This window comes from Pagrus pagrus (genome assembly GCF_965226575.1).
Source record: "Pagrus pagrus genome assembly, chromosome: 24".
NCBI classification, from domain to species: Eukaryota; Metazoa; Chordata; class Actinopteri; order Spariformes; family Sparidae; genus Pagrus; species Pagrus pagrus.
The window spans coordinates 5,266,426-5,287,309 of NC_140206.1; the positions used below are offsets into that span (position 1 = coordinate 5,266,426).

The 20,884-nt window shown below is 45.1% G+C and overlaps 1 protein-coding gene and 1 long non-coding RNA gene across 5 annotated transcripts in view; one reads left to right on the forward strand and one right to left on the reverse strand.

Annotated features, from left to right (window-relative positions):
* LOC311253346 overlaps positions 1–6,300 on the forward strand; it is a 95,214-nt gene extending 88,914 nt beyond the window's left edge. Inside the window, exon 3 of the long non-coding RNA XR_014621674.1 lies at positions 5,173–6,300. This is a non-coding gene — a long non-coding RNA (uncharacterized lncRNA). The remainder of the gene's footprint in view (positions 1–5,172) is intronic.
* LOC311253344 (nck-associated protein 5-like) overlaps positions 1–20,884 on the reverse strand; it is a gene marked incomplete at its 5' end in the record, with an annotated part of 154,179 nt that overhangs the window by 71,261 nt on the left and 62,034 nt on the right. Inside the window, one exon of one of the 4 annotated variants that reach the window (XM_084347244.1) lies at positions 15,346–15,698. The exons of 2 other annotated variants lie outside the window; for them this stretch is intronic. In XM_084347244.1, coding sequence (XP_084203370.1) covers positions 15,346–15,374 — 29 coding nt within the window. Of the gene's footprint in view, positions 1–10,585; positions 10,606–15,345; positions 15,699–20,884 lie in introns of those variants that run through there. One more of the 4 variants, XM_084347245.1, reaches the window with a different exon arrangement.

Here is a 20,884-nt window from a genome sequence, read left to right on the forward strand (position 1 = left end):
CAGAGAAACATGTGCTTGAACCTCCGAATCTGCAGGTTGTATAGCAGAAATCGTTCATGTTTAATGTGAATCACTGCCTTTTAAAAGATGTAAATAACGTGCCCATTTATTGGGTTCTCAAGCGGAGGGTCTGGGCCCTGAGGAGGGTCGCAAGTTAATTTCCAGGGGTCACGAACAGGTTGAAAACCACTGCTTTACATGTTGTTTTACACCAGTCAACACAGTGTATTGACACGACAGGCACTGATGTCCCTACATACAGTCAGGTATGCTAATCAAGAAGCTAATTAAGCTAATTCATGCATTAATTAGCAAGTAGGTTGAGTATGTTTTTGGTCCCAGAGGACATTTATCTTGGACTCAGGTGTTTCTCACATGAAAAAAAACAAGAATATGAGCTGCGATTATTAATCGATTAGTCGATAAAAAGAAAATGTTAAAAATTGGCTGGTTCAAGCTCCTTAAAACAACATTATGTAGGTATTGTGCGCTGTCGTGCAACACCACTGTCGTGAATACAAATCCCAGGTTTCTTTAACCAAATGATCACATGTAATACCCGATAAGCTAACTAGCTAACAGCAGCTACAGTTAGCAGCAATTAGCAGCTACTTTAGCAACAAGTAAAGCTTTCTGTCCATCAGGAAACTCAAATGGTACAAATATAAGCTATAGGGTTGCAGATTTGGACCGACAGCGATACCATTCAACCTTTTACAAGTCGGTGTAGCATCAAAGTGATTCTGAGGTTGTAATTTTGAGGTAAAATAGTCACAATGTTACTTTTCTTTGTCATTTGTGACAGTAAACGAAGAGTCTTTGCATTTTGCACTGTTGGTTGAACAGAAAAAGGAAGCTGAAGACGTCATTATGGGAAACTGTGATAAATATTTTGACATTTTTTGCGCTACTATGTACAAATATTGCCAAAAAAGTGCAAAAGTCATCAACTACATTAGAAGAATACAAGCTATACAACTATTTCAGCATGCCCCAGACTAAAATCAGGACATCTGTTGAGTATGACACATGCAACTGAAGTTTTTCCTCACTGTATTGTTCTTGACTCTCTTTGTTCACAACAATACACCACACACACACTCAAAACCACCTAATATGGGACCAGGGGACCTAATAAAGGAGTGTGTACAGCAGACAGCCACAAGTAATCACAATCACCTGCACATTTCTCACATTTCTTCATCTGGAGCAGACACCCAAAGCTCCTGCCAGCCTCCCTAAACTCCCCCCAAAAATAACTCATGACTAACGTCTTCTCGTCACCTTTGACAAGACATCATTGTTTCTGAGCGGCTTACCTGCCGGGAAAAACCCCTGGTGATTAAGAAGGCAGCTGGGGATGTATGTTTGACGGATGAATCGACCGTCTGGCCTGAGCTACGAGCTAACGCCGCCGCCGATGGCATCCATTTCCAACCCCGGGGACGTGACTTTGAATCAGGCGATGCCGAGCCTGGCACGCCGATTGTGAAACACACAGGGTGACAAATCCGGGAGGTAGTCGAGCAAAGTGCCGAGGCTGTCAGGCAAGGAGGTGTGTTTGGGTGTGTGTTTGCTTTAGTGCGTTTGGGCTCATGTGGGAAAGTTTGTGTGTTTGGGCGTTCATAAACGTGGGTGTGGGGACGCGCATTCATTCAGGTGAAGCTGTTTTTAATGCGTGTGACTGCTCGTAAATTAAAGCAAAAGAGTTTGTGAGTCCGTGCTGCACACCTGAGGCTGACTAATACGTTCATGTTTAAGTTACACAATGTGTCTCTTCCTATTACAACATGCCGTGTGCTTCAAACCATTACACCACCTTCAGAAAAAAAAAAAAAACGGTCTCTGGAAATCCTCAGTGCAGATATTGTTTTGTTAAACAGGACCGACCTGGCATTCCTCCAGTCTGTGTTATGGCTGAGCGTCGGCCCTGTAAGGGGTTAAGTTTCAGGCCACTTATGCACAGGCATGTTCCAGGAGCGACGGAGCATGAGCCAACTGCGCCCGGAGAAAAATCAGCGCCAAATATAGAGCAATTTGACATTCTGTGTGTTAAACATAATTATAGTTACTGGCACGAGCGGCAGTCAAAACAGGGCTCGAGTGAAAATGTGCAACGTTTGGCGTTGAATTATATCATATTTGATTGAGAACGCATTACTCAATACGTAGGAAGTCCCTATAAGATACTTCTTGACATTAATACGAGTAGATAAGCATTAAAAATAGCATCGTAAACACATTTATTGAAGCACTTACTAGAAACTTGTGTATGAACCTCTAAAGCTTTCTGAGTTGCTTATACTGTAATAACAGTAATAAGTTGTTGTTGTCAAACTTTCTAGCCCTACTAATGTTCAACCTTCTACTTTTGTTTTTTCCTGACTGCATCGCGATCTCCATTTTTATTACATCTGTTTACCCAGGGAGTGATCACACGGTCTGCTGAGTCATGAAGACAGAGCACTGAAGCCACGCCCCCACTGCTGCACTGCTGTTTATTAAAAATATATCAATATCAAATATAGCGCTTGTCCGAATTGCACCAAATTTGACACTGCACTTTCTCTTGTCCTCAGTAACAAACCCGCCAAGTGTGAAGTCCAGTGGATGAATAGTTGTCGAGATATGTGCGTCACAAACCAACAGATGAACAGATTCCTTGCTTTATAGGTAGATTAATACTGACTGTATTATGCTTATTAACAGTTAACTACGGTTTATGCATTTACCAGATTTTAAGTGAGAACAATGGCTTATAAAGGTTAATAAGTCTTTTATTATACACTTATGAACAATTAACTTTAGTTTTAGTAGCTACAGTTTAACAATGACACAACAGGTAAGTTAGTTAAGTCAATAAATATGTTTGTAATACTTTTATAAGGCTTTCATTGACTTTTTTACACTAAAATAGTCTTTTTAATGTAAATAAGCATCTTATAAGGAATTACAAGTGTCTTATTGCTTATTAACTAATGCTTATTACAAGGATTACCAGACTAAACCCTAAGTTTTTACCTCAAATTCTTGGCATGATCTCATGTACAGGGTTGTCCTTGCTTGTCCTCATGACCAAGGTCTTTGTCTGCCTCTTGCTGCATTAACTTTTGATGCACAGCACTGGAGTGAACTTTAAATGTGTGTTTAAGAGAACTGTTGCCAGCTGCCTGCTCCGCTGAAGCTAGGCAGGACTCCCCCGCTCCCCGCCTGCCGGTAAGACCTGTGGTGCTACCAGGTGATTCCAGGTCACTGGGAACCGCTGGAGGTCCACGTCGACACCGCTCACTGCTGGAATTCACTCAGCCGAGCTTTAAGTTGAGGCTCGGAGAGGAAGAAAAACAGCAGCGGAGGAGGAGGAATGTATACACGGTCAACTGTCAGCTTGTGCTTTCATCACATGCTCGGATGTACAGGATGAAGGCGAAGACTGTGGCCTGAAATAATTCCTGTTTAGTCACGGTGAAGTGTGAAATATATACAGCCTATAGAGCCCGGAGATACACTCCACAGTGGAGGCATTTCCTCCTCTTTGTCCCTTTTTAAAGTATCTGCTTCATATTTCAGCTTGTGTCTTATCTTTGTAATAACATTTTACTTAATAAGTTAATTGCTGAGATCTAAAAAATGAAGCAAAAAAGAAATCTGACAGTTTTTTACTTGCAATCAGGGGTGATTACAGTCATTACGGGCGTGCTTATGTCTGATTTGACCTACAAATAAAGTTTACATAACGTTGAAAAACTAAACTCTTGGCCGATCGTTTGACCGCTCACGTTTATCGCCCAGTAAGACTTTGTTATTTCACTAATTACTCTGGTGAGTGCGGTGTTTTCACAACCATTAGAAAACAATGGCCGTAACTCCAAAAATACGACCGGAGTCGTAACAAACGATGAGGCGTTCAACGACAGAAAACTGCGCTCATGTGTTTCTGACCCTTTTGGTGGAACGTGTATATTTTAACAAACTTTCTAAGAGCGATGGCTTCAGATAAACGTCTTGACACAACAGCCTTGGGGTTGCTCAAGTCTGACTGCTTCGATAGGCCGGGTTTACACAGCTGGTAAAAGTTTACCACAATCAAATATCTCGACTTGATTGGGATTGAAACGGCGGAACGGAATACGTCACTCTAAACAGAATATAGAGGTTTACAGATGATGTTCATGTATTCGTTAACAAGTTGTCTATCATACACGCTGTACTTTTCTGAAGCTACATGTCTCTCAATCAAAACAATAACCAAAGACGGAGTTTGATGACGTTGTGAAGCAGCGTGGGATCATGGGAGTCTTCATTATTGAGTAACAACCTGGTTAAAACTGGTTAAAACACTGAATAAAGCAGTTTCACGTTAAAAATAGACACGCTAAGGCGAACAAAGGGCATCAGGAGGTGCTGACAGCCGTTAGCCATTAGCCATTAACGTTAGCTCAGCTTGTTTTCAGGTTAGGATTCCTTGAGTGTCACATGGATTTAACCAAAAGGTAAATCATCCACAGAGATCCCCTTCTCGCCAAAGCAAACACATGGTAATTAGAAACCAGTAAAAACACTGAAACAACAGTTTTAATGGCAAAAATGTGTGTTTCTCCAACGCCAACGGACGCTTACGTTAGCTTGTTTCTTTCATAACTTAAGATCAAATTATCCAATGACTAAAATCCTTTATCCGGTAAACAGACGAGTTAAAAACAACAAGATCAGAGCTCCACAGTGAGTAGATTCATCAATTAGTGGACTGAAAGAATATAAATGTCAAACATTTTCTGGTTTCAGCTTCTTAAATGTGAGGATTTGCTGCTTTTCTTGACAAGTGTTGGGGTTTTTTTGACTGTTGGTTGGACAAAAGCAGCAACTTGAAGACGTCACTGCATTTTTCACAATTTCTGGGTGGATTAATCATGAAAACATTTGGTTGCAAACCATTTCCTACACAACTTTGAACATAAATGTGATTATATCAGGAATTTAACACAAAAACTAACTGATTATAACTTTGAAAAAGTCTTTTCAGCGAGTTAAACATGAACGTAGCCTGACTTTGTACCCGTTTGCACCCTCACAGTTGCAAACAGAAGTTTTCTCAGCTGACACCATCTGCTGTCCACCCACACACACTTTGCACACCTCAAACATCATTTCCCTTCTTTTCAGATGCATTTTCAGATGCATTTCCAGCAGCATCAAAAGCTCTACATGCCCCCCTCCTCTGAGATAAGACAAGACAGCAGTGATTGTGACACCAGCTTCGTCGCACCTCACAGCAAATCAACCCCGGTTCCTCCGCTCACACTCTGGTGTAAACCCCCTCCCCGTGCTCAGACAGCGCAGCCGACTGTTTGCTCCAGAGCGTCGCAGCGGCGGCGGCATGCAAGGACACGATCTGTCAGAGGCTGAGGATCAATCACGCCGAGAGCGCTCGCCAACCTGAGCTGACACGTCGGACGGCGCGTTGCTTTGAACTGCATTGTGGGAGGCAGACGTTTAGCCGTGTTTTCATCACTGTTATCACGGGCTCCTCCATACAGGTGCTTTAATCCATTGTACATTGTTTGCTGTTAAGCGCATAATGAAAGAGAAAAAAAGTGCTGCATGTTGCGTTTCAGTTTCCTATTCGCCTCGCAGTGCTGCACACCATCTTATTATCAACTCTGGTTAATCTCTCCTCTGCACAGAAAGATGTTAACAGATTAAACGCCACATAATGCCGCAGCGCTTACTCGCACTGACATATCTGCAGACATCAGGATGTATAAAAGATGCATAAATATAAACCGTCTTCTCTAATATTGTCATCGCGGCTCACGGCGAGCTAAACATTTCAATCGTCCTGAGCCACAAATGTACACAGACTAGCCGGGAGGGATGCATAAATGTTTGGATGAGAGCGGCGCTGCCATGCATTTATGTATTAGCGTCTGCACTCCTGCTGAGTTAAGAGCCCTGATACGCACGCAATCCCCGTGGCACACATAGGGCATCCTGTGCAGAGAGACTCTGGCTACATGTTTTGGCTCCGACTCCGGACCGGTCATTCCCATCCTTAATCCTCCTACGGCTCGTGTTATGTAACATCCCGCACCGGTCCAAAATTTCACCCCAGCCTCTCGTCGGCGGGACAATGAGCTTATCGAGGCGTTTGATAAGTTATAACATCCAACCCAGGCCGACAGGAAAACAGAGTTACAACTGCCAGGAGGTGGAAGTCGAGATGGGAAAAACGGCGTTGCCAACCTGAGGATTTAAAAATGTCTGGATTTGTATTTTTAGATCAAAAACTGAGCTTTTTATGGAGGATCTAACCTGCCAAAAATAAAAATAAAACTTCTCAATAAATGTGACATAAACTGATTTTCTTTCTTATATTGCTTCTGTATTTACTTACCTTTGAATTAATTTCCTTTTTTAATTGAATTTGCTAATGTATTACCCCCACCAAGGAGGTTATATTTATGGTTAAGCTTATGTGTCCTTTTGTTGGTTTGTTACCAGGATTAAACATAAAGTACTGACCAGATTTCGACAAAACTTGGATGGAGGATGGGTCTCGACCCAGAATAGACCCCTTCAACTTTTGGTGTGAATCGGGATGAGGGGACGGATCCAGGATTTTTTTCCCCACTGTCTTTAACGTTGCAAGATACAGCATAGTGCATGGATCTTGATGGAAAAATTAGTGGATAATATCAATATTATGATTGATATATATTATATCAAGTACAATTTGACACAGATCCAAAAAAAAATCTGGGTCTAGGGGATTTAAATATTTGATATTGGATTAGGGTTGATTGAATTGAAGGGGATTGTTGGGCCTTGGCAGAGGTACGCGCTCTACTGAGTGCCCCTATTTTTTCCCAAAAGGTATGTATTTCTGTATTTTCTTTTACATTTCTTTATACTTTCATTATGCAAATGTGTTTGCTGTCATTCACAACAGGTCATGGGGTCAACGTTACCCCTGTTGGTTGGTTAACTGATTAATGCCTACATTTATTTTTAATATTGCTTTTTTGGTGCATTTAATCGCATAATAATTTATTTATTGAATAATTTATTTATACTCGGTTTCAATCCTCCATATTTTTCCCCTGGCAACACTCCAGTTTCACAAATTTGTAGGGGGTTCCCACACGGTTTTATCCTTTAATTTAAATCTTTTTTTAAACGCACATTGTGATCCACTTCGCCATCCAGTAATCCACGTATTAATAACACTCTCAACATCATCAAAGTGATGTTTCCTCGAGGCTTTAATGAGCCTTTCTGCAGTCAAATACCGAGATGGCATCGAAATCAGCTTCAGCCCTCAGTGTAAACACTTTCATCTGCTTCGAGCGTCTGAGGGGCGGGGCTCGCACATCTGTGACCGTTCAATTGGTCCCAATGCATTAAGCGGGTCCAATCAATCACCAAGAAACGCCATCGTGGGTGCCGAACGTCGGCCTGACCTGCGCCTGTTCCCACCACCTCTCCCGCAGCTGGTTCCTGACCCTCCCGTCTCCGTCCACGGACCCCGGAAAAAACAGGAGCCACATGTCAGCACAACCACCCACCCACCCTTCCACCCTTCCACCCTTCCACCCATCCATCCATCCAGCCAGGCAGGCAGGCACAATGAGCCTTACCTCACCACGGCAGACCATCAATTATTGACGAGGTGAAATGTGATGAGGTTCTGCTGCGAGCACACAAAGAACACACGCCTTTTTGTGCTGCCATGTGGCCTTGAAATGTCTTTACTGTGTGAGGAGGGACATTTCTGAACAAGATGTTTTCCTTCTTTATGCTCTGAAGAAAATTAATCAGACTCTGCTCTTAGAAAATAACAAAAACAAGGACGTTCATGACAAAAGATTTCTTGCGAACACTGAAGCAGGTTTGCACAAAGATCATCCAAACACCCTGACATAACTTCACCCTCACTTATAATAACTCCGAATGTAAGACGTTGTTATCGGACTGTGTTTGGACACGTGCGCACCGCGATGAATCATGCAGTCGAAAGAGTCGAGATGGTCACGATTAGCGAGATTTCTCCAAAGTCAACATGTCGAACGAGTTGTTTGCGCGCTTCTGCGATAACATCAAACCCTCCGGGGCATCAGCTCTGGAAATGTTAATTGTGGTGAAACTTAATGGCAACAGGCAACCTGACTGCAGTTTTGATTGATGGATCTGATTTGTCTTCGCGTGTAAACAACTTCTGGGAGTTCATCTCTGCCAAAATCAGAGCGAGGGCAATGATTTGAACGCCCTCGTTCTGTAGGCCAAGACGAGATCAAAAATGCATCTCCAGAAAACTTCTGAAGCAGCAAAAAATCAAGACGTGAGGAATCCTCCGAGACTCCTCCTGAGCTCCGAGGAATGCTCTCGCCAAGCGTGGATTACCCCTGCCTGACTGTCTGTCTCCCTAAATGTTTTCTTACTCCGCGAGCGGGGCCTGACCTCAATTGTTTCCGAGCCACAGACGCATTCCTGTCCAGACGAAAAAACGAAACACCGCGGATGAGCAGATGTGCTTTAAAAATGGCCGCGGCACCCACTTGCGGACGGGACGGGACGGGGGGGGAGAGGTTTTCTCGCCAGAATGAAGACGAGGCGAGACGTGAGAAACACACAAGGGGGCAACTCACAGACGCACGCCTGAGCACACATGTACAAACACACTGGAGAAGATATGCAAGGACATGCAAACACACTCACGCGCAATTTTGAATCTTTTATGTCCCAAATCATAAAAGAGAGATGAGTCAAAAATGAAGAGATGCACTGTTGCTTGACCTCAACAAGCCCAGATGTGGCAGAGACGGAAGATGTCTTGATACGGAGCAAGTTTCCTCCCGTAAAACACCTTCAGACATACCTGTGCTTTGAAATGGAGCTCATCATAAGGCATTCCCAGCCACACGCTCACATTCCAGCAGGTAATAATCCCGCGTCTGTGTGTTTAAGTTTTTCCAGTGACGGTTGACTCACACACGCCGAGACATAATTGAGTTTAAGTAAAGCATCCTTCACGCCGGACTACAATTACCTCATGATTTAGGAGTTTACCTGCGCTTTGTGAGGTGCCATGCAGACAGGGTAAACAAAGGCTGTTACTGAGGGAAGCCAGGAGGCCGCGCATGCAAACATCTCAGGAGAAGCTACGCACGGAAAGGAGGACGCTAACGCCGGGGGACGCTCGGACTGAATGATGTGTCGTCCAGGCAAATGAGTTTGTCTCTTGCAGACGTAAAGGCGGCAGGAAAAACCTGCTGTGGCTGAAAACTTTTGGATGTCTCCCTTCAATGCATGTCAATAACTTTTTAAGCAAAATTTTTAAATATTTGTTTGCACCAGCTTCTTAAATGTGAGGATTTTCTGCTTTTCTTTGTCTTTTATGACAGTAAATAAGTGTTTGGGGGTTTGGAAAGTTGCAAAAAGTCCCCAACATTGCAAAGGTGCAGGAGGAGAAGGCTTCTGATGCTGTTTGGTGATAAGACAAGCAGTTCGTATGAAGCATACTGACGCCTTTATGAGCACCTGTAGATCACAGAGCGTAGCAGAGAAGCAGATGCTGATATAAGCAAGTATTCAATGTACACAAATTTTTTCTTACGATCCCTCAAACTTAGCTATCAAACAGTTGTGACAAAGATACGTAACGGAGGCAGGATATTTTAAAGTTTAACAATAAAAGTTGCTGTATAAAACGACAAATATCAGCGAATATCTAATATCTAATGCGCCTCGACAACGTCCAGTGGTGAAACAGCACACACACACTTCAGCTAAGTCACACGTTTCATCCATTGTTCTGCACTTCACACTCTGGCGTGCCTCGGTTCAGGTAATTGGAGAGCAGGGACTCACATTTACTACTGTACCGTAATACTAGAAGGTTCTGCTGACTCATGCAAAGGCTAAAGGGTGTTTTACACCGGCTGTCAACACATCGTTTTCAGACGGGCGGGCAAACAGTAGCCCTTTACAGAGCCAGACAAATGGCCCGGTTCACATACAATAGACACAAAGGTACGGTAAATAGAAGCACTCGAACCGCGGGTCTGACATCTCTACTGCCTCCCATTAAAGGGTGCATGGGTGTTTGAGAGCACGAGTTGCCGGGCAGCTGCTGCAGACGGTTTCTTTCATACAAGTTGTTGCATCACTAGATTTAAGATTCACCTCATAATGTCCAGTCCAAACTATTCTACTTGCTGGTGTTTGGGCCCAGTCACCCTCTGGTCCCAGTTCTTCCAGTTGTCACGAGAATATCGCCATAGCTTTCCAGCTCTGGCGCTCTGGCATGCCGTTAATAAAGTCATTAAAAGGCCGCCGCGCTCTTTGTAAAGACCAAATGGCTCAACAAGAGAGGTGTTTGGAAAAAGGACTTTTTACAGCACGGAGGTGAGCTTCTCCAGCAGCCTCTCTATCCGTTTCCTTTCCAGCTGCGCCAACACCTCCAGCCACTGGCCGATGTCCTGCACGTCTCTCTCCCACTATTATCCCGTGATTTACGGCCAAGATAGCGGGGAGCTGAAGTTTGTTGACATTCCCCGCCCCGAACAACCTCAAATACACTGACACTGACCTGCTTTCCAACCTCGTAAAAGGTCCCACTCCGTTGAAAGTATCACCGTGACGAGGACGGAAATATGAAAGCAGAGGAGACGGCTTCCAAAGTGGGTTTTGACTGCTTTGATCTAAAAACTTGTGACATGCATGCGACTGTGAAAGTGTGTCAGCAGGGAAGGCGGGTGTAGAGTCAACAAGGACAACACCATATTATCTTGTAAACTGCTGGCGTGCACAGCTATGACCTAAAAAACAAATCCAATTTGGGGATTTTTTTTTTTTTTCCGCACAAAAAACTGAAACTCTTGTGAGTTTTCTGAGGGATGAAAACGGGAGATGCAAAACAAAAGCTTACAAAAGTAGTTGTTTGCAAGCCGAGAGCACGAAAACTGGCATTATATAAGGAGCCTGAGCTACGGTGGCCTTGAAGCGCAAATCACAACGCCACATACGAAAAGCAAGAAGAAGAAAAACACAACAACAAACGGCCCCTCGTCCAATCAGCGACAATCCTCGTCGGTATAACATATTTAACTTATCATGCAAAAGTTAATGTGATTTCTGCTTTATGGTTTTGTTTTCTGCTTTGCCGTCAGGGTCGCTTGATTTCCAATTTCCTGTTGTTTTCCTATTTGTTGTCGTGACCTCGCATTTCACGGCCACGCTACTAAAGAGGCCCCGAAGTGCCAGTAACGAAAACACAGCAGCAAATCAGGAATCTCAATGATAATTTGGACAACAAAACAACAAGTAGCAATAACAACGTCCATCCAACCAATGATCGAACATCGAGGTTAGAGGTTAATGTCGTTGTGTTTTGTCATTTGCCCTCGAGTTTCCTACTTTTTCAAGTTGTCGTAGTTCCAGATTTGTCGTTTTCTCTATTGTTAACTTGATTTCCAATTTGTTAAGTTTTCCTATTTGAAATCACAGCAACGTAAACAAAGATTGTTGTTGATTGGATGGTGCGTCTGTTGTTGGTTTTTTTATTCGGCGTTGTGTTTTGCATACCGCGGCCACTGTACAGGCACCGACTGCAAAACAAGTCCAGAAAGCAGCCTGATGACCCACGAGCCCTCGCACCTCGGTGAACTCGCATGGAGCGCGTTCATCCGTTTAGAAAACCACAGAAATGCTCCGTCTCTAATGACATCACTTAACAGTCAGCGAGGGTGTCTGGACGAAGCTTTGTCTCCGGGCAAAACAGTCAGTGCACGCAGTAAGCCATTGATAGCTACCAAATAAAAGCCTTTTATTGGTTATAAATTGTGTCGGGCCATTAAACTTTATGTTTTTCCCTGAGTGACATTACTCTAAGTTAAGCCAACGGGAGACACGGAGAAAAAAGACATCTGATAGTCGAGGACTTGTTAACATTCAGACTCGAGCGGGGATGCAGTATGTTTCTCTCTGCAGCCTGGCAAACTGTCAGAAACCTTTATTGAGCAATTTTAGCTTTTTTTTTTTTCAGATGATGTATTTTGCAAAAACAGGTTCATACCAGCCCAAAAGAGCTCTGCGGGGCTGTTTTTAGAGTTCCCACGTGCTGTTCGTGGGGGAAGATAAATGTAGAGCAGGCTAAGGGGAGGAATGCATTCAAAGCACCCTTAATTGAGCTGGATGGCCTGCAGTCACAGAGGCAGAGTCTCAACAAGGCTCAGGCTGGCGAGATCCTGAGATGTGCCTCACACGTACACATCATTAAACCGGCTGCTTTGGCTCACGGCTCCACGGTACCAATGAACATTTCAGAGACAGTGGGAATTATATGGGAAAGTTGTCTGGAAGGAGCTCCCCCCCCCCTCCTTCAAAATGAAAGTCCCCTGGCTGTCAATGAAGGGGAAGTGCTCCCATGCTGAGGCCCACTGGGCCGGCCATTGAACAGGGGAACATTCCTCAGTAATTCAGTTTGACCTGAACCCAATATGCTGGCTGAGGGTCAGCGAATACAGGAGGAGGGGGGACGGATGGGGAGGAGGGAAAAGTTGGGAAAATCGGATGTGGAGGAGTGAGAGGCAAAGTGACGGGCGAGAGTTGGAGGGGTTAAAGGGAGTTTGATCTGCTGGAGGGGTCTTAATTTTGTTGACTGGGCATCCAAAATGTCCCATTACACACTTCCTGTTCAAACTGGTGAACTTCTCACATCCATCTCTTCAGAGCTTACACTAACATGTAGGCCATGCGAGACTTTAGCCAACTTCTGCCATAACGTGGCCCGTCTCGTGACTTTTCAATCAAAACTAGGACACATCATGTAGTAATGGAACGTGTTGGTAGGACGAGAGCGCGGCAGCCGGGGGGGGAAAGTAATAATGTGGGAGAAATGGTTGCACCGCAGCGTGGTCGGGATGGAGAGAATTACAGTTTTAATTCTATAAAATCAAATCCCTCCACTTGGCAATCCTCTTATCCAGTAATCCCCAGGTAGGTTTCAGGGGGCAGCAGGCTCAAACTGCCCAGTGCAGCAAACACATCTGCCCTGGTGGCGGGGATGATATCACCGGCTGCTGCTCTGCTCCCAATAAAGGCTTTAAATGGACACCAGAGGCAGAAACGCGACCAAATGGCCAAACTGTAGCATTTGGTAAGTACCCAGTCCAAAAACAAGAAGGGATAAAGCCTGTGTACAGTAACAGATTTATTTATAGTATCTTTTATTTATTTATCTATACACAGTAGATGACAGATTCAAAGTTTGAGGATCTGATTGAGCAAAACACTACTTCTGAAAGGATAATAGGTCATATGCTTGTTGTTCATGACACAACATTGGATCCAGTTCTGTTCTAGTTTGTGCAGATTTTGAGCATTTCAACCAGCGCATACCTCCGCAAAAGGCCAAACATTCCCCTTTAATTCAATCAAGCCTAATCCAATATCAAACTCGATGGCCCTGTATGACTGACCCTTTAATTTTTAGACCACTCATAACTGCTTAACCACAATTTAAGCTCATCAGATCAAGGATAATCAAATTGTACTCACTCACTCACTCAGTCACCAGCCACCTCATTGAGATCCATTGATTATTAAGTGAAAAATTAATGAAAATGTCACAAAAGTAACTGGGGTCTATTCTGAGCCAGGACCCAGCCTCCATCCAAGTTTCATGGAAATCTTGCCAGTAGTTTTTGTGAAATCCTGCTGACAAACCAACAAACCAACCACCCAGCAAACAATGAAACCAACCTACCAAACAACAAACCAACAAACAAACAAACAGACATGGGTGAAAACACAACCTCTTTGAGGAAGATAAAAAAATTAACCCAAAACCCGTGAAGTTCGTTGTCAATTGGACCCAAAAAATTACCAGTTACATAAAATCTGAAGAGTGAACTAAAGTTGACGTGTCACATGTTTATATTCGTGTTCGTTTGTTCCACTGTTGATGACTCGATTACATATAAACAAGGTTCAAAGGATCCAGAAGGAGAATTTGATTTAAAAGCAGTTTTGTTGTGTAAGACCAGACCATCTTGAGGGAGTGTCTTTGTTTTGAGCAAACATCACTGTTCACCTTGCAATATGCATGAGCGTCTCATAGCTTAGGGCACTTACAATGGCAATAAAGGGAGTTTGACTTCCAGGAGTACTGTACTGCTGTAAAACAACTCAGGTTAAAGGAAGGTCAGTCCAATTCTAACTTTTTCTCTATAATGCATTGTTAGATTTGTAAATCGGTGCTTGGAAACAGTCCTTTCTTGCCCTCTCATTCGACTATTGTTGCATTTTAGATCGGCCCACATCCATTGGCGTCTCCAGCCATAAAGCATCCGCTACATGGCAGATGCTATTTTTTGCCCTCGTGTGGGGAAGCACCAGTTCCCAGGGCATAAAAAAAAACCTCAAAAAAGACAGAGAATGGCATTTCTCCCTGGCACTTTGACAGTACCAGAAAAGAGAGCGATGATACCTCCCATGCTCTCCCATGCTCTCATTCTCATGTTCCCTCGCAGCTCTGTTTTTAGAGATAACAAATCCAGCTAAAAATACAAAGCCAGTGTCCAGAATCCCACGTTTGGCATCACTGGCGAGTACTCTGCCAGCATCCTCGCCTCTTTTCCGTTCACTGTAATATAGCTGAGTGTGAGGAAAAGACCTCCTGACCTGCTGTGACTTTGACATATGGACACTGGTGCTGCAGCACTTCACGCCCCATTAATAAGAAGCTGCGGAGTTCATAACAGAGAGGCTATATCCCCCGTAATCCATATTCTCCACCATTCAGCTCAGATCCGCACCCAGTTCAAAACCAGTCATTTCAGTGTGGGATTAGTGGGCCGGGTAGAAAATCTTAATCTGCCTGAGAGAGAGAAAGAAAAGGAGCAGTGGGAAGAAAAAACATTCCTGCACATACAAATCCCCTGCACCGCTCGATTGTTTTACCTCTGCTTAAACGACGGGTATCCGTTTCCTCCTGTTATCAATCAGAATCAAAGTGGTTTACGCAGCGCCCCGGCCCCGTGCTGTTACCACTAGCAACAGGAAACGCGAATCCCCCTTACAACTGGCTAATCGGGCTCAGCGCAAAGCAGGCATCATCCCCTGCACATGTGTACAGATCTACTGTATGAAATGTGCCCTCTTCTCCTGGGATAATAAGGGGAAATTGCAGCTCTTTAAGGAGGAAAAATCACTGAGCCTTCTTGAGCAAAAGCTGACAACAGAGAAGTGCATGAACAGACACCGCACACCAGGACAACGTACATCAACCAACAAGACAATAATGCAGATTTGTTGCGCCATGCATGCCGACGACTGTCCGCTTCTTACCCTGGTGGAGATGCAGCATCCTGGTGCATTCAGAGGACACACATGGTAATCCACCAGCACGCTTCCCTCCTGCGTTGCAGCTGCTACCCACTGATCCCGCAGACGATAAAGTTTACATCCACAATGCAGCACTGCCGGCTCTACACTGCTCCCTGCCTGCCTGCCTCTCTCTCTACTTGACTGAGACCAAACTGCCTCTCCACTCCTTTCTGCACCCTCGAGCACTCACAATCCTCACTTCCTTCTCCTTCTCCTCGTTGCTTCTGTCCTCCACCCTCCCTGTCTCTCTCAATCTGGCAACATGCGTTGACTCTCCCGACGCTTGCTCTCCTCTTCCTTCACGCTACATACGCTCTTCCCTCTGCGCTATGCTTTCTCTAACCAGCACACACGCTCACAGGCTCTTCTGTGTGCCTCCCTCCCGCCCACCCCGCCTCCAGGCTTTTATCTCTGCTCAGAATATTTCTCTGCTCACTCTGTCTCTGCCTCTATCTCTTTCCTCTGTCTCTCCAGCTCCCCTGACTGCGTCCCTCCTCCTCGGGCTTTGCAGGACGTTTAACATGTGTTCAGGGAGACGGCTGCGCCGCTGCCTCTTGTGAAGGTGGCTCTTTCCTCAGGGGAGGAGAGGCGAGGTTGGTGTGGGGGTTTGCAGGGAAGAGGAGGAGGAGTTTTTGGGGGGTGACAACAGAGTCGAGGGGGGTTTAACTCCAACAAGGGGACGTGAGCAGGCAAGAGGCAAGAGGCTTGGGATGTTTTACTAACCGGGCTCATTTGGTACAAAGACAGAGGCAGAAAAGGTGGCAAAGAGGACACAGAGACAACAGAAGAAGAGGTTGAAAGAGAGACAACAAACAAAAAGAAAGACTAGGAGTACCGCGACAATAAAGATCTCAGCAAGCTTTAAAATGAACAGGGTACGATGTGTCGTCTAACCAATACGTGAACAAGCAAGAAGCAGCCAACTTGGGATGCTCCACTAACTGGGCTCTTTTGGTGCAAATACAGAGGTAGACAAGGAGGCAAAGAGGACACAGAGACTAGAGAAGAAGAGTTCAAAAGAGAAAACAAAAAGCTTATGAGTACCTCGACAGTAAAGGTTTAAAATGAACTGGGTGCGATGTGTCGTCCAGCCTCGCTTGAAGGAAAGTCTTTGGAAGGGCGACCCTCGAAGTCAGGGCAAAAGGTCATCAAGAGGGGCAAGACGTGAGAGCAGAAGCAGAAGTGATGGACGTCATTATACAAAGAAAAGTTTGGATCCTGCGTGAACCGGCCAATCAGCGTGGAAAGTGACTGGGCTTGTTGGATTGCCTATTTTGGAAAGCTTCTAATAATGGCATTGTCGTCAGAAAGATGTGGGGATAGAGGCTTTCAGGCGCTGTTAGATAATGTGTCAAAGATTTTGTTTGAAGGTAACTTAAAAAACAGATCTCTGTCACTTCAGTGTGATCATCTGTCCACACTAAACCAACACTTTGAAACTCAAAAAGAGAGCCTTCACAAGACAATCTCCAGTTGATAAATCTGACAACGCTAACTGCACACTTTAATCTGAACACATTTCGAAGGGCTACCCTGAAAGGTCATCAAGAGGAGCAAGGCGTGAAAGCAGAGCAAAAAGAAAAGTTCAGATCCTGATTCAACTGGGCAATCAGTGCGTAAAGGTGTGGGGCTTTCAGACGCCGTTAGATAACATTTTCTTTGAAGGTAACGGACCTTTGTCGCTCTGGTTTGATCGTCTGTCCACACTAAGCCAACATTTTGAGACCCAACGAGACAATCTCCAGTTGATGAATCTGAAAGCGCTGGCCGCACATTATAATCTGAAGAGCTATTGGGAAAACGCCAAGAAAGAAAGAGAAAGCACTGACAACAGATAGATCAGGACAACCGAGGAAGAGATCAAGATCAAGGGAGCGACGGAAAGAATATGAAAGCAAGAGGGGGAGAAAAAAAAGGGGGTGAGAAAGAAAGAGAGAAGTGCTTGGGTCTGCCCGGGCCGAGTGGCGGACCAGGCTCCAGCCCATCTGCCGCAATCACAATCAGTCTCAGCTGAATGGCTGTGACAAACTGCAGCCTGGAGCCCGCAACCTCAACCAGGCAGGACGCCTGCGAGGGCCCAGGGAGATGAGAAGGGGGGATGAAGAGGCAGAAGAGGAAGGGGGGGACACCCTCTATTGTCTCCTCCCCAATAGGACCAGTGCGAGAGGGGGCGGGCACCGGAGGGGTGAAAGGGGGAATTAAAAGGGTCCCGGTGACAGGAGCTCAGTTAAAGAGGGGAAAAGAAAGGACTGGGCTGACTTAGAGCCGGGGCCATCGCTGCCACTTTGCCCCACATTCACTGTCACTAATGTCCTAAATGAACAATGACACTAACCATGTGAGAAAATTAGTTTGCGGAGAGTGGAAGGAGGCGGGTGGGGGGAGGCTGGAAAACTTCACATCGAGGGAAGACGGTGAGATAAACGTGTGGAGATGAGTCGTCACATGCAGGGTTTGGAGCTCGATTATTTCGCGGTAGGAAATCTGGCATCATCAGCCGGCAGCCATCGTAAAAAAAAAATGGACGTGTCCTGTCACGTTCCTCGTTATCAGATGTCCCCGTTAAAGCTGGCTGTCATCATAAAACTCAGGAAGATTCATGACGCCAGATTATTGCGTGTATGACCGACGTGTCACGCAGAGGGGTAATTGTGTTTATCATAAGCGCAGCTGTCTCGCAGGCAAATCTGAATACAGGGCGAGCGTGATTCGATTCTAAGAGCAGGTGGTCACCAATTACACACTATTGTCCCATTTGGGTAAAAAAAAAAGACAAATGGAGGGCTGAGTCAGCACTGGCACATGCATATGTGACATAATCAAGAAATATTGAAGGCGATGTTGCGTTCTAATTCGATCAAGAGCGAGCGGCGAAGCGTTGAGCGATGGCTCTCGTCTGCAGGGCGACGAATGGTCAACAGAGACCGGAAGTAGTGGCGCTTGGCGTCCAAGACGAAGTCTCTATTTTAAGTCACTGTTTCCTGCTTTTTAATTGTTTGTTTAGCTTCGCTTCTTCCACTTTCGCTGCTTAACGAGAATCTTGGGGTGCATCGGTGTATACAGGCGCTAGTAGCATAATTACGCCCATTAATTCCATTTTATGTGCTTATATAGGTGATTCTGTGTCTGTATTTCTAATATTCATGCACCTATGAGCGCGTGCAAGGGTGTGTGTGTGTGCGTGTGTGTGTGTGTGTGTGTGTGTGTCGGCCCTGTGCGCTGAGTGATCTGCTGAGCTCATTAAGGCGCTGCTTATTGCTCTGCCAGGGGTGTCAGTGACAGATTCCACTGTTTGGAAACACTCGGCCGCCCACACAGCCAGCCTGGCTCCACCACTGTCACACACACACATGCACACACACACACACACACACACACACACACACACTTAGGCTAGGTTAGCATTCCACAGGGAGGGGGTTAGGGGGAGACAGGACGGTGCTGGGACAGTGGCTCGAAGGGACGGCGGGTCGATATGGATTTGTAATGGGGTGCAGGGTGGTCTGAGGGGAGAGGGGATGCTCGCGGTTGTGGTTGCATGTGAGTGAGCGTACATTCACGTGCACACAAAGGGAACGTGTGAGTGTAAGCACCTTTGAACTGCAGCGCTAGAGCGAGCGGCCGGGGTTAAAGGGATGCTGGTGGTTGCGGTCGTATGTGTGCAGCGGTCGAAGAAGTATTTAGATCCTTTACTGAAGGGAGAGTAGCAATTCAACTATGTTAAAGTGCTGTTAGAAGTACAGATCCTGTCACTTTATGTACATTGTAGTTTGGGGATGCGGTTGGTTTTTAGAAAAAAGTATTTTAAAGACAAATTTGTCTTGGAGCTCTCTCGGAAAGTTGGAGTGGAATTTCTCTTTTTCACTTTCACTTTTTTGCATCATGGGGCTACTGATGCCAAGGTATCTGGCAGAAAAGTTTCATTTCGCTGACTTCCTCCAATGCCGTGGATTGGCAAATCAAATCCAGGCAAGTGCCAAGTTTGCCTTGTAATCAACAAAATTATTGAGAAAATGTCTCTTCTTGGGAAAACTAGCGTTGTACAGTGTGGCGCAAGCAGATGCAGAGGCTGGTAGCTCCTTCAAATGTTGCTAAATTTTTCTATCTGACATTCATAAGCATTGGATTAAAAAAAAGACATGGGTTCCAGATTAAAAAAACAGCATCTGCAGTGGACGATCACTGCCAATAGCATCTTTCAACCATCCGACCTGACCAGCTGGACCACCCCAGGAAAGAGATGACATGAGTCAGGATAAGAGCCGTGCTAATCCAGCTTGAACTTAAGGCTGCTCCTGGCTAATGTAATGAAATATATATATGAGACTAAGGCTGGCCAAGCGACAGGAAATCAGAGACTGTTGTGCCCGCATCTCTACAGAGACCTGTCCCCACCACATCTTTACAGAGACCTGTCTCCACCACATCTTTACAGAGACCTGTCTCCACTACATCTTTACAGATACCTGCCTCCACTACATCTTTACAGAGACCTGTCCCTACCATATCTTTAAAGAGACCTGTCTCCACCACATCTTTACAGAGACCCAATGATATCTTATTTAACCGGGAGTTCAAAGCTTGAATTTCTTCACAGTGTATCTTTGGGCTAAAAATATCCAAAAAGTGCTAATTGTGAAAGAAGGCCCCTTTCAGAGTGTTAAATTATTGATGCGCTAACTTGCAGGCAGCATCTCATCCAGATGGAGCTGATTTAAAACCGTTTCATGCTGTAATCGGTTGTAATTTATCATGTGTTTTAACTCAAGCCATCAAATAAACGTAGTAGACTGAAAATTACAATTACGATTGAAGAGTAGTTGCACAAAATAGACGGACCAAGGTTGCTCGAAAGTTTCCTCAACTATGAGTAAATGTACATGTTACTCAGTGTATATGAATGTACAAACATCCCGTCAGTGGAAGGTCCAGGGCTCCAGCCATCAGCCACACTTTGCCTCCGTGACATTAATCCCCCTGCAGCTTGATCACAGATGAGTGACCACAAGCGGCCAGGGGGGAGTCCAGGACGCGTCACTTGAGCTCATTACCCGACCGGTCCGCTGTCTAGGTGTGTGTTCCAGGACAGACATTAGTCACACAGGGGGAGGAGAATAAAAACTTTGTTTCCTTCCCGTCTCTCCCGCACCGCAAAGACGATTAGCATGTACGCGGTGTTTAAGCTTAGACATGCTTCTGAGAACAGCTATTTAACGTCTGATACAACGGAGGAAAAGGAACGGGTGTCAAATCATTTGGAAGCACATCAGAGGTACTACGGGGTGGTTACAATCCATCAAGGAGATGTTTAGCTGTCAACATGGCTAGACTCTTTTTGGGAGAAGGGGGAGGTGGGGTGTTTTCTCCATCAGGACGAGCAAAGGAAATGCCGAGCTGTAGACAGGCAGCCTGTTTGTTTACCCAACACAAGCCCACTCAGGATCTACACAGCTCAAAACTGCTAACGCCCAGACAGATGCAAATCACATGACGGGTCACG